At 37.4% G+C, this 14,273-nt stretch overlaps 1 protein-coding gene and 2 pseudogenes across 2 annotated transcripts; 1 reads left to right on the top strand and 2 right to left on the bottom strand.

Annotated features, from left to right (window-relative positions):
- Positions 1 to 3,345: 3,345 nt before the first annotated feature.
- Positions 3,346 to 5,619, bottom strand: LOC148696031 (uncharacterized; annotated as a pseudogene).
- Positions 5,620 to 6,194: 575 nt separating this feature from the next.
- On the top strand, positions 6,195 to 8,074 carry LOC148696032 (uncharacterized). The gene is made up of 2 exons (XM_088696991.1): positions 6,195 to 6,738; positions 7,596 to 8,074. Exons 1-2 carry the CDS (start codon positions 6,350 to 6,352, stop codon positions 7,699 to 7,701), a joined length of 495 nt encoding a protein of 164 aa, XP_088553117.1. The 5' UTR covers positions 6,195 to 6,349; the 3' UTR covers positions 7,702 to 8,074.
- LOC137734552 (ABC transporter C family member 10-like) lies at positions 6,856 to 10,835 on the bottom strand (annotated as a pseudogene). Its single transcript, XR_015964456.1, has 9 exons — positions 10,545 to 10,835; positions 10,294 to 10,446; positions 10,088 to 10,208; positions 9,685 to 10,011; positions 9,389 to 9,602; positions 9,003 to 9,308; positions 8,844 to 8,907; positions 8,518 to 8,757; positions 6,856 to 8,417 (listed from the first exon to the last, which is right to left on the bottom strand). The product of XR_015964456.1 is annotated as an ABC transporter C family member 10-like (transcript).
- Positions 10,836 to 14,273: the final 3,438 nt, after the last annotated feature.

Below are 14,273 nucleotides of genomic sequence, written 5' to 3' on the forward strand. Positions count from 1 at the left end.
GATGGAAGTGGATGGAAAGAGAAGGAGAGAGAATCATAGTCCCTAATTATTAAGGGGTGTTGTAACTTGTAAGTTGTATACATAAATCATATGTAATTATGTAGCTCCACTCACCCTGTGATGTTTAAAGCTGCGGGAAAAAGTGGGGGAAAACGGCTCACAATTGTTCTTTTTAAAATTTATTTGGTCAAGAAGCTCACAACTATTTTACTCTAAAGCTAACAATCCACTAACGTGGAGAGTGTGGTGCACGAAGTTCACAATTACGTTTAGTTTTGTCTAGATTGTGGTTATATTTTGCACGAAAAATAACACTTTGCAATGAAGCTGCGGGGAAAAGTGTAATAAAGCGTTGCAAAGTGTATTCCGACTTTATTGCAAAATGTCTTATTAGTCAGTATAGCTTTATTACACTTTGCAATAAAACACTTTGCAATAAAGCTATACGACTTATAAAACACTTTGCAGTAAAAAGTTTTGACGTAGTATTTATCAAAGTTCATTAAGGTTTCGCATCCAAAACAAATGGCATTTGAATCACACAGCTCCTCCTCTGCTCTCGCTTTGAAGACGAAGATAATGTGGTTATTATGCTTTGCTGCTGCGATCGTTCTCACCCATCCGAAGGTGAGGGTATTGATTAATACATTCTAGTTATTTAATTCGTTCCATTGCAATTGAGATGCATTTTGCTGTTTTGCTCGTTTCTTTTTGTTGTTGTTGTTGTTGTTGTTTTGCTCTCTCTCTTTTTAATAAATATAATTTTTTGTTGTGTGTGTGAAAAACAAGATTTTCATGGGAGCTGCTGCTGTTGATGAGAATGATATCAATCCAGTGAATGCAAGCCCAACAGTTGATCTGATGACACCAAAGGTACGTACGATATCTGTCTTTTTTCTGGTAAATTAGTGCAAAAGTAAAATCCTAGTTTCTTGGACAATACTTAGGTGATGACATGGTCCAACAAAATATCACACCTGTCATTAAAGAAACCGTCTGAATTACTCGGCACGGCCGGAAGATGGAAAACCCAATCGACCTCAACGACTCTAGCCACCGCCACCTCCCAAATTATTGGTGACACTTGTTTAATTGGTTTCTGGCTTCGTTTCTTATACTGACTTCAAGCTGTAATTGTCTTGTGGTATATGTATAGATGGCGTATTTCAAGAATATTGCTCCATCATTATCCGACACTCAAGTCGTGATTTTGTGGTTTGTCATGGCTTTTATCATTGGCTTCTTTCTGTGGGCTATGGGACATTCTCTATATCGTGGATGGAAAATGAGAAAGCAACAAGAACTTGAAACGGCACTGTCTGATTCTGCACGTGTTACATCTGACAATTCTCAAGTGATTCTACCTCCAATATCTATATCGCCGAGTGCTCCACCATTTGAAGCATTAACCTGCCATAGATGTGGTTATCCAAATTGCAACATCATCCCTTCACAGCTTGTGTGTACAGATTGTGGGAATATGTGGCCACTTAATTAATGTCTACACGATTTATGAAGTTAGTCTTAAACTTGCCTTACCAATGTAATAAATAATTATTGGACAAACTGAAATCATCTTATGTTCTATTGGAAACTCAACTTTATTACCATGTGAGAAGTCAACACTTACGTGCTACGAAAAATACCGATAAATTCAACCCATTCTCCTTGAATTTCGACATATTAGATTTCACAAGCCAAAGTAGAACTTCGTGCAAAATACAACCACAATCTAGACAAAACTAAACGTAATTGTGAACTTTGTGCACCACACTCTCCACGTTAGTGGATTGTTAGCTTTAGAGTAAAATAATTGTGAGCTTCTTGACCAAATAAATTTTAAAAAGAACAATTGTGGGCCGTTTTCCCCCATTTTTTCCTGCAGCTTTAAACGTCACAGGGTGAGTGGAGCTACATAATTACATATGATTCATGTATACAACTTACAAGTTACAACACCCTCTAATAATTAGGGACTAGAATTCTCTCTCCTCCTCTTTCCATCCACTTCCATCTTCTCATTTCACATTCTCTTATTTTGTCTTTCTCTTGCTATAAAAAATTAATATAAGATGTTAACGTGGCTTAACCGTGACCGTTCAAATAGGAGGGGAGGGAAGGAGAGGGAAAAAAAGAGGGAAGAGAATCCTACTCCAAAAAGTGAGGCTCTCAAGCCACTTAGTGTGGTATTCCTCTTTACTGGTAAATGAAATGTCTTAGGTTCGATTCTCGCCAAAGGCGAATTTGAATTACATTATTGCTAACCCATTGTGAGGCTAAGCCCACCCCTCTCTCCTTATTGTCGATAATATCAATTATTCAAGGAAAAAAAAGTGAGGCTCTCAATAAATTCTCTATCATTTTATGCTTTGACACAATATTTTATAATATTATTACAAAAATTAACGTTAAACTGTGAAGTACCTGAAAGTTCATAAAGACTCTCATTTTTAGAGAGTTCCTTAGAGTCTGTTTGTTACTCTACTTGAATCCAACTTTTTAAACTCAAAAACAATTTTCAAGTTTTAGGCTTTAAAAACTTATTTGGTAGGACTATTTTAAAAAACTGAACTCAAGACTAATTAAAAAATATAGTCTATTCTCTAAAAATATAAAAAGTGAGTTTTTAGAGTTTTTAAACTTAAACTCACTCCTTTCTTTTCTCTCCCTCCTCCCATCTCACTCCAAATCTCTCTTTTCTTCTTTCTCTCCTTTTTTTTTTTTTTTTTTTACCTTTTTCGTATCTCTTCCAATCCGCTATCTTCATTCTCTTGGTTATTTCTCTCACTCATCTTCCTCTCTGTCTCGTCCAATCCTCTATTCTTTCTCGTTCCTTCAATCATCTATTACTTTTTTCCTCCTCTCTCATCTTTCTCTCTCTCCTGCGACCTTCTCTTTTAAATCTCCTTGTCTAGTTTAAGTCGTAAAATTTAAAATTTTTAAATTGCAAACCAATTGAGTTTTTGAATCTTAAAGAAAATTGTTTTCAAGAAATGTTTTAAGAAATAATAAAAAAATTTAAATAGAATACTAAACATGCCCTTAGCTTTCTCAAATGAATATGTATGTATTATATCTCATCCTGTTACGTTGAAGGATATTTTTTAATTAAATCCCATCATATCCCTGACAATCCCAAGGTAATTGTATTGAAACATGTTAATGAAGTTTTTCCGAAAATAAATATGAATAAATGTGTGTGTGTGTGTGTATGCTTTTCTCTAATTAGATGAGAATTGTGCCGCACTTACTTGCCTCATAATATTTGAAATAAATGAATAATCTTATATTATACAATCTTATAAATTGTACTTCCATACAATTCAAGTTAGTTTTAAGAACAATTCAAGTTTTTAGGAGAATAATCTTATAAATAGATTGTACTTCCATACAATCTTCAATGGTACTTAACTCACTCAATGGGGAGGGTACTTCCCTCTCTCTTTTACGCTTAACCTTTTCCAATGTAGCCTCAGTCTTGGCATTAAGTGACTTTGCCCAAGCTGCAATAGCTTCGTCCATTTTGGTTGACTTGGATGACTTTGACTTCGAGGAAAGATCACTTGGAGGAAAAAGAGCACAACGCTTGGTACTGGTTCCTTCATGTCCCTCACTAAATGCCCTTGAACCACTTTCGGTACTTTGTCTAATGTGTGCACCAGTGGTAAGAAACCCAGCTTCTAACTCTCTCTCAAAATCAGAATTTGGAGGAGAATTGGTGGATGCATACTGCATTTGACCAGTAGCAGTGGTATTATTGAAAATCTGTCCAAGCACCTCATAATGAGAACACCCTTTGCTACGGAAACGGCTAGCAAACTTGTTTTTATGTAAAATTTTAATATACGTTGACCACACTTGCTTGAACAGTGTTTGCAACAGGGTCCCAACCCATCCCAGTATGATTAACAAGCTTGGCAAACTCACGGTGAATCTTCCGCAACCAATTATAGTTTTGCTTCAAATTTTCACGAGTGTATCTCTTACCATATTTGTCAAACAACTTCATGTCAATCGCATCCCACTGATTCTTTTCTAAAGTGTTGGTTTGCAAGCCTTTTTTTTTTTTTTGTCTCTTCATACAACATAATAATGAAGTAGTCTTCAATAGGTTTTGCCCAATTAGCTTTATCATCAAGGTCATTTTCAAAGTCCTTATGTGACATCTCTCGGACACGTACTAGAACAACGTAAACGGAAACATCGAAATTAATACAAAGCTAAAAGCTACATTCACTTATGAATGCACAAAACACATATATACTCAGTTCTATGTAGTATGTACTATATACTCAGTTTTCACGAACTAGATGATAAATAAAAAGGCATTTTATGCATGCGAGTATCAAACAAAATAAGAGTAGTGTGACCTAAGAGTAACTCATTTACCTCTTCCAAAGACACAGGCATGACAATACGACTTAATTCAAAGACCACAATGAAAACGAGACTTCTCTTATTAAATCCAAACAGGAACCATCGTTAAAAAACACAACGTAATTCAAAGACCCAAGTCTATCATTAAAGCATTCGCAGAGAAAATATGAAAAATTCATTTTTGAACTCAAACATTTGACATTTTGGCTACTCCAAAGACCCATCCAATGAAACAAGTATATCACATAATATTACTTGCTACATACAACAAATGTCAGAAATCCATTCTATGAAACAAGCAACCATATGAATTTTGTAACCAACCACATATTTACCATGTCAGCATAAAAAAAGAATCTGAACCCATCAGCTAATTCGTGCCATCTATCAATTCAAGATAGCAAAAGTCCAGCTTAAAAAGATGATTTTCAAGCTCTTAGCCATCTAATAAACAAACCCCACTTCCAAAAACTCCTCAAAAGTTGAGTTTGAATGGAAAAACGGATAGCAAATTATGACCATCAGACTAACAAACAATGGATTTTTTTTAATACACTTTTCATGTAAATTAATTACAACCAGATGGTGGTTCCCAATCCTTTTCTGAAACTAACTAGGTAAAATGCGAGTGATGAACAATCAAAGCATTAAAGCATGGTTTTTTTTTTTTAATATATATATCTATATATCAAAGAACAGAGAAGATGAGAAGGAGGACCTTGTTCGATGATCGGATTCTTGAGCTAATAAGGCTTGTCCAGAACGCTCTTCACCGAGAACGAAAACGACTGAGTCCGATTCGATGTCCTTGTGAACAAAAGCTTGTATTTGTTCTTCCTGGAACCGAAATCGATCAGTTTGGATTGCGATTTGCAATGCCACACTGTCTCTGCTCCGCTGCTCGTAATATATATAAAGTACATAAATGAATCACACCAATTAGACAGATAAACTCAATTTCTCACAACCCAACACATAAAACACATAAATCCAACTTTCTGATCATTTTCTCCATTATGAGGAACCAAACAAAATAGTAAGAGAAATACCCATTACCTTGATCGTTCCTGACAGTGAAGAGAATGACCCAGTCTCGTCCCCAATCAACCACTCAGAGATTCGAAGCTTAAAGCTATTAGCCAGAACCTTCACCCTATTGGCCAGAATCTCTTGGTCATTCGTGGTTGGTGATGCGGAAGGCTTGTTTGTGGTCTGCGCGGCGCAGGTCACTCAGACCTCCATTGCGATCTGAATATGTGAAAAAAAAATTTACTAAAACCTGACTTTTGTTGTTTTCAAATTATAACGGGCTGTTCTTAAATTTTTTTGAGTCCATTTTTGCAAAATGGGCTTACCAAACAGGTTTTATTACTTTAAAACTTAAAAATTGTTTTTGAGTTAAAAACTTTGGACTCAAATCCAATACCAAATAGGCCCTAATATTTTTTTTCTTACAAAAAGGAAAACTAGACGGAACACTACGCACTACATATGGACCATTTTTTCTTAAATAGTCTTGAATTACCAAGAAAATTGGAAAATAAACCATGAAAATTGACTAAGAAATCAAATGGAGATAATTGTTTAAAAGGTCGAACTACTTTTTAGATTGGACTACCGATGACAAATCTGATATGTACACATCATTAAAAAGTGCAAAGAGGCTAAAAACTGAGTTTTAAAGGTTAAAAATAGAGATCCACTTTAAAAATTATAATAACTTTAACAGTTTCATCAAATTTCAAGAACCCAGACCCGGATTGATGGATTTGGTGGAATTCCCATAAGCCCAACGGCCTAGCGCACATGGCTGATCTGTCCATCCTCTCCCAACTCCAAACACGGAGAAGATAACGAGTTCTGTGTACTGCTCTGTTCCAAACTATCTCCCTCTTCAACCCCGAAAGCTCCAAACTTTCTCTCTCTAAAATCTAACCCCTGAAATATTGTAAAATTACAACAGAGTCCCAACATGTCCGCCATTTCTCTCTCCAAATTCATCACCTTCTCCTCCTTTTCTTCCCCAAGTTTTCCAAAGTATCCAACTCCGTACACTTCACTTTCACCCAAATTCCCACCGTATCCCCTCACTCACTCTTCCAGAAAGCTCTCGGTCCCGGTGTTTTCCAAGCCCTCCGAGGCGGAGGAGGAAGAGGAGCAGTCGTCGGCGCCGGAGGACGAGTGGCTGCAGAAGCTGCCGGACAAGAAGAAGCCGCTGTACGCCCACAGCCTCCCCTGCATCGAGGCCTGGCTGAGGAACTTGGGGTTTTACCAGAGCAAAGAGGACCGGGCGGATTGGCTGGTAGAGAAGCCCGAGTGGCACGCGCAGCTCTCCCTCGACGTCACCGATTTGTATGTGAGGTGGGTTTTCTGTTTTCTCATATGGGTTTCTGCTATTTCGTGTTATATATGTATGTGTATATGTATATGTGGAATTTTTGGATGATGGATCTATTTGGTGGTTTAGTTAGGGGTTTAGGGTTACTTTTATAGGAAAAAGATTGTGAATTCAATGAGATTGTAAGTTAAGTTTAAGAATTTGCAGTATGTTTTTTGCTAATTAATCCACCATTAATTAGAACAAAAGGGTAATTAAAGTAGAGGCATTGCACCTGAACACCGATGAAAGCAGAGTTTTGTTAGGGCCTCTTTGAGGCTTTCATGTCTTTGGTCCACTCGTAGCTTCCAGTTTCTGTGAGTGAGTGAGTGATTTACTTTGATAACTTGACCCTGTTGGCTGCTCGAATTGGAGGTCATGATCGTGGGTGCTACTGGCAGTCGCGGAACTAGTATCTATTCACAGAAAAATGGGAAAAGAGTCAATGTGTGGTAGAAAAGGAACGATATAAGAGTTTGCTTCTTTAGGATTGGCCCTCTTCGTTATGCAGGTATGTCCCCTTATCGCATTCAAAATTTCATGAATGAGATTGGTCGCTTGATGACATGAGCTAGTTATAGACGATGGGAAATGTTTGTGGTGGATGAAAGTGGGAAGCTTAAGGTTGTGGGAAAAGATGGAGGTGAAAACGGGGTAGATGAACGGCTGAATACTTGAAAGTGTTCATATTACCATGCATCACCTTTAGCTTTTCCTATTCACATGACTGTCTGTCTCCGTTTTTTCGTGATGCTTTAGATCATCGCTTGAAATTGTTTTATTCTGAACCTTTTTGCTATGTCAAATGTTACCGCAGCTAAATATTGCACTGGTGATGTAGGTATCTAAAGACCGGACCAGGAAACCTTGAAAAGGATGTGGAGAGGAGATTTAGTTATGCACTGAGCAGAGAGGACATTGAGAATGCAGTGCTTGGAGGGCCTTAAGGACAACAAAAGATTGTTTCTGCAGGCATGTAGTTTGCTCTTCTGAATTTATTGACCTCCCCAAAGGCACCGAATACTTAATTGGTTGATGGACTTCTGTGGATAGCTTGCTTTCGAGGGTTACGAAAGTAATTATCAGCCTATCTACACCAGGACTTCGAAGCAAATAATAGGCTGTGTTATTTATAACTTGAATTAGGTATGTCACAAGAGCCTCTGTGATCGGAATCGTTATTTTCGGGTTAGAGCTGGTACTATAGGGAGGTGGTGATTCTTGCAAATGCTTTAGACGATTTCAGATCGAATGTATACTTCTTTTCGTGATAAAATCGAATGTATACTTCTCTATGGTTATTCTTGGATTTTATTTTTCTTTGAATGTGTTATGTAGATTACATTTGTTGCCTTGGCTGGTTATGAATGTGCTAGCATTTTATTGTGTATAAGGTCAGAATCAGCTATCACACAACCGAGAACTTGATCTCCCAACCTTCGTCTTCTTCCCCGGCCTTTTGCACTTCCTTGAGCTTTTCGCCATGTTTTGTCTCTTTTCCATCCAGCCATGGCAAAGCGATGATGTGAAGCGATGAAAATCGCTACATTCAATGCGACTCTGCAGACTGGAGATGAGACCAGTATTCCTTGACAAGCTGCCCAAATAATGAGCCTTCTCTTTTCATTAACTTCATCGGTTCATCATACTCCACAATTTGTCCCGAAAACAGATAAAAAATTTCACCAAAACTCGAATATACTCTCTCGAATGAGAAGAATATTGGATTTCATCAGATGCAGATTAAATCGGTGAAACTGACCGTCACTGATGGCAAGAACCATCGTGCAATCCATGACAGTCAGTATTCTGTGAGCGACTGTAATTACTGTACAATCTGCAAATTCAGTTCGGATAGTTCTCTGAAGAATCGTATCAGTTGCATTGTCGATTGATGCTGTTGCTTCGTCAAGCACCAGTACCCAACTTCTCCTCAAAAGGGCACGTCCCAAACAGACACAGTTGTCTTTGTCCCATGCTCCAGTTTGATCCATCCTCCGCAACTAAAAAACCAGGTCATCAGTTAATACTGCTGATCAGAATTCATGGGCAAAAGCCAACACCTCAAACTGATATACGAAAACCCTACCCAATGAGTCTAAGCCGCCTTCTTTCTCCTGAACAGCCTCTCGAAGCTGACACTTCCAAAGAACCTTCAACATGTACAGATAACACTTTGCTTAGTCCAAATTTGCAACCATGCCGAAATAATCAACCGAAAAGGAATGCATCATAGAACGAGCAGTACCTCCCATATTTCCTGGTCTGAGTGCTGAGATAAGGGATCCAAGTTGAATCTCACAGTCCCATTGAAAAGAGTAGGATCTTGAGGTATTATTGCAAAACGTGACCTGAGATCATGAAGTCCGATTGTTGAGATGTCAATGCCATCGACGATAATCTTCCCTCTGGCTGGTTCCACCAGACGAAACAGAGCCCCTATGAGAGTAGACTTCCCACTGCCTGTGCGACCAACTATACCAACCTTGTGTCCTCCTTCGAAAATGCAGCTGATCCCGCGTAGAACAAGCAGTGTATCAGCCCTGTATCTGATCTGTTCGACATCAAAACTATCAGCAACCTTCTTAAACTTCAACCTTCGTTAGTTTTGACACTACAGGAAGCAATATTTACCTGCAAATTTCGTATCTCCACCTTCCCTGCGTCTGGCCAATTGGTGGGGGACGGTTTCCTTCTACTATCTCAGTGACTTCACTTGGTATATGCGTATATTGATTTAGTCTTTCAACGGAAATGATGTAATTTGCAATAGTGCACTGGTTCTGAATTGCATACATTAAGGAAATGTTTAATGAAAGACCATAAGAAAGTGCCATTCCGATGAATCCTGCAGTGACACGGTAATTGGTATAAGACTCGGGCTTTTTTCCTGTTAGCTAGGGACTTACCGGAAATGTAGAAAAGCTTACCCGAGCTAAAAGTTCCGGAAGGAAGCAAACTCATGCACAGTGCTGCTGAAGCAAGTACTGCTGCACACTGATTATTTCTGACCATTGGATAAACCATTCGTTCGCTGCAAAACTATGGAAAAAAAGGACTTCCATTTGTGTCAATGAGATCAAAAGTCTTCGCCAAGAACCGCTCTTCTTCGTTGAAAGCTCTTATTGTAATCCCTCCAGAGACAGACTTGGCTAGGTGGTTTGCTACAAAGGACTTAGTTGTACCATTGATCCGCATCAACTCTTGCGCAGTGGAAAAGTAGAATTTCTGAAAGAAAATTTCTACGCTCTCAGTTTCTGTTTCAGGCTGTTTGTATATTCGTAATAGAAAGAAGCATCACCAGTTGAAGGTATGTAGTTTCTGCATCGTTACCTGTAGGCGAAATGCCAGCAGCCAGTACTACAAGATTAGAAGAAGCATTTATGGCAGCTCCGCAAGCAAAGACTAGGCAGAAGTGAATATCAAGATCGATGATACTAAGATCAGATGAAACCTATATAAGAAAAACACAATATGTAAAAACACTAGTTCCTTGAATTCCTCCTAACTCATGACCAAACTGTCTTAGAAATGCCTACCCGACTAAGTGTCCTTCCCAGAGGTGTCGAGTCATAAAAAGACATAGGTGCACGAAAAAGCGAGTTTAGTAGCTGGGAGAACAAAGACTTGGATGCCTCAAGCCCCAAAACAACAGTTGCAAGAGTTCTAAATAGTAAGATAAATGTTGCATTCCTTAGCCTCTCTTCGAGAATCCATCAAACAAAGTAAGCAGCCACCAATTCAAAGGCAATGCAGTGTGTGCATTCCTCAGCGTCTCTTCGAGAATCCAGATTCCCAAGCACAAGTACACAGTTCCAAGGCAGCCGTTGACAATGGCGGAGACTATTTTCAAGCACGAAAGGCCTTGGAATCGCCGTGGAACGTGAACTGTTTTTGACGAGGACTTGTGAAACATGTTGATCAAGAGCAGTACTAGAAGCAAAATGTCGAAGCCAATTATCGAGGCGTGATTGATGCATGAAGAAGAACGGATTAGAGACTCGATATTGGAACTGCATGGCTTTCCGGCTGCGTCTGAACGGCCGGATTCCCCGCAGAACACAGTCCATAAATCCTCCATCATTTTTTTTTTTTTTTTTGTGCTCTTCAGATTCAAATTGATGTTATACAATGCAAGACCAAGACATATACACTGTATCTACGAAATGGAAAGTTTTTTGCTGGTGATTTACTGCAGACGTGAAGTGGTAATTCTGTTCGTTAATAACTAGAGCATATGCATGCAAGCTTATCCTTCCTGCAGGATCGGGGCGTCGCCATGCAGTTGTCGAGGTGTTTATATTTATATATATATATATATATATATATATATTTTTTTTTTTTTGATACACATTTTGACACACATCCTATAGAATTGGGATCAAGGACACCTATTTTTTGATACACGGTCCATTTTGACACACATCGGTTCATTCTGTTGTTTTATTTCAATAATCCGAACCGTCTATCTTTTAGGTATTTCTTCAAAAATCATGTCTATAACAAATCACCCACATCCGAATTCATCCATTTTCTCACTGTAAATGAATGTTTTAATAAGTTTTAATTTGTTTATTTTTTTGCAAAGATGATCTATGAACGATAGATTGAAAAATACTCTTCGGATCATTGAAAAAAGTTATGCAGTGAACATATAAAATGGGTGTGAAAATGTATGATCGTAACCCATATGTTTATATATATATATATCCACACGCATTATTCAACCCCTTCAAATATATTTTATATATATATGTGTGTGATTTGCAGGATCAGACATGGATATAATATGTAATAATTTTGTCAAGAGAGTATTATTTTTGGAGGCTTGAGGGTAGCAAGTGGATACTGGATAGTATGGCCAGAAACTGAGAAAATAAATTTAAGATAAAAAAAAATGGAGGAAAGATCGCATCCACCAATTATATCTTATATCATTTAAGGACTCCAAATTCAATAATTGATAATCATTTATCAACAACCAAAATTAGTTGTACCTTAACTGAGCTCTCATCTGCAATTTTTTATTAAAAAAAAAAATTAAAAAAAAATTAAAAACACATCCAGCTGCCATGTCTGTCATTATACAAGTTGGGAGACAGTATCAACATGATTAGTAGTGTACTGCTCGTCGTATTTCCAAACTTAAAGCATAAATCCGCCACAACCTAACAATCAGAAGATTATAAGAAATGTTTTAATTATGTTTTTTCTTCATTAAGTCATGATCAAGTAGTAGATTATTTAAAGCATTCTGTATATATTTTAATTTTAGTGAGCCGGATCAAATTATCTTATCGAAACTCGCATGACGAATACACCTTATCTTCATCAACCACCGGATATTAATATTATGTCCCCATCAACTGGCACATCTGACTCAATAACTCAAATTTAGACGATATTGTTGGTGGACAAGCATGGCAGCTGGATCACAGAAGCATTGCAGCTGAAGAATGAAAGGAAGAAGATGGAGTTCGAATGGTGCCAAGTGTTAGAATAGCTAAAGTTCAAATAATGTAATAAACGGACAGGATTATATCATCTTTAGGGTGTATATTCTGCCACATGTCTAGTTTGTTAGAAGTTAAATAAAAACATGTGTTGTGCACGTGATCATAGTCACGTTGCAAGTGTGTGCAAGTGAGGGTATGCAACGGCTATAAAACCCTCCATGTAAGCTGACTTTGGTGGATCAAATCCAACGTAGATTCGAAGGGAGCAATGTACTCCTCTTCTTGAAAGTTATTCTCTGATATTCAAGCTTTGAATTCATTTCAATTTCTTTTTGAATTGATTACAAATACATAGAGAAATCTAGCTCAAAAGTTGATCAAACACTAACAGATATTATCAGTACGTAACTAGCCTGATCGGTGTTTCTGTAATCAGCATTCGATTGAGTGATGCAGAAGCCGAAAATTCTTTTTCGAAGTTATACAAAATGAAAGAAACGCAATGTGTGATTTCCGTCAATTAGAAGACAAGACGATTGCATTAGGTTTTAATTAATCCAAATTAGTTTTTGTGACATGCTCAACAGATGACGAAAGTATTAGTAATCACGGTCCTTTCATTGCAAGTTGCCGCGATTTTTCGCATGCAGAGTAATTATTTTTCAATTAGAGCCGGTAATAGGGAGGAGGTGCAGTACCCCTGCAGAATGATGTAACAATTTTCGAATCAAATCTATATACTTCTCTTTTATTGATCTTGAAATGTTTTGTCCTTCTCTTGCGTTCGACAATAACTTCTCGCGCAAGAAATAACTATTTCCAGTTTCTGAATCCTGATACATACATTGCAGTTCATCAATCATGATCCGTGTTTAGACTACATTTATCGCGTGGCTGGTAACGAATACCTACAACCTTATGCAACTCTGATGTGCTACTATTGATCTCCACTAAGATGCTGACTTTGCCTTCGAGAAAATAAGGTAGAGAGATTATACACACAACCTTGAACCTGACCTCCCAATCCTCGCCAACGCGCTTCTTCGGGCCAGCAATCGTTGCTATAATTTACACCAATCCTCCTTTTCACTATGTTTCATCTGTTTGCTACCCAGCCGTGGCAAAATGGCGAGATATGAAAAAATGAAACTGCTACGTTCAATGCGATTCTGCAGACTGGAGATGAGACCAGTATTGCTTGACAAGCTGCCCAAATAGCGAGCCTTCTCTTATCTTAGAGTTATCCAAGTTGACTAAACAATGTGCTACAATCTCTACACTTAAGTTCGAATCTCCTTCTCTAATTTATCAGTTGGTTAACGAAAAAATAGGAAAAGAAAAGTTACATATAAAAATTTCTAGACTCTAGCATTACGTGACAATTATCTAACAAACGGATGATTAGTGATAGTGAGTAGTAGTAGTGGTTAGCCTTAGTTATCAAACTTATCATATGGTATGATTCATACATTTGATATAGACCCACTACTAAGCAACACAATACATTGATCAACTTAATTACATGCATAATTCAACGAGTGTAAATTTCATTTTTTAAAAATTAAGTAATTAATAGTGTAATCACTCAATATAAGTTGTATTTTAGTTTATCAGATTTTCGATGCCACGTTCTTCAACAATTGAATAGTTGGCAAAGAAAAGAAAACAATTTCATTATTCTTTTATTTTTCTTTTGTCATAGTTTGAGGTATCTCACGTCCGAAGAGTAGGATTATCAGTGGGGCCCATAAAAGCTAAAAGCATTTTGCTCATTCTTAATCACAATCAAATAATACACATTCTCTTAAAATTTTGAACGAAAAAATTATTCGTGTTTTTGCTAACTTTGGTTAGTTCGCATACCTCAAAAAATGAGTGTTTCTTTTGTGAATTTAGAAGGGACAAGGATTGTATGCCCTCTCACTTTCGGTGTCTTTTCGTGTCTTCCCGTGCCTTTCTGTTTATATGATCACGGTTAAGTCACGTTAACATTTTATATTACTATTTATTTTTATCTCATTATTTCTATAAAAAAATAATATAAAATGTTGATGTGGTTTAAT

This window comes from Pyrus communis, chromosome 7 (genome assembly GCF_041283825.1).
Source record: "Pyrus communis isolate YQ-2024b chromosome 7, ASM4128382v1, whole genome shotgun sequence".
Taxonomy (NCBI): Eukaryota; Viridiplantae; Streptophyta; class Magnoliopsida; order Rosales; family Rosaceae; genus Pyrus; species Pyrus communis.

Bases quoted from the DNA above. Each gene is read 5' to 3' on its own strand.
- LOC148696032 (XM_088696991.1), top strand. From the start codon at position 6,350: ATGTCCGCCATTTCTCTCTCCAAATTCATCACCTTCTCCTCCTTTTCT. The intron at 6,739-7,595 runs GTGGGTTTTCTG...CTGGTGATGTAG, and splicing joins GTCACCGATTTGTATGTGAG to GTATCTAAAGACCGGACCAG.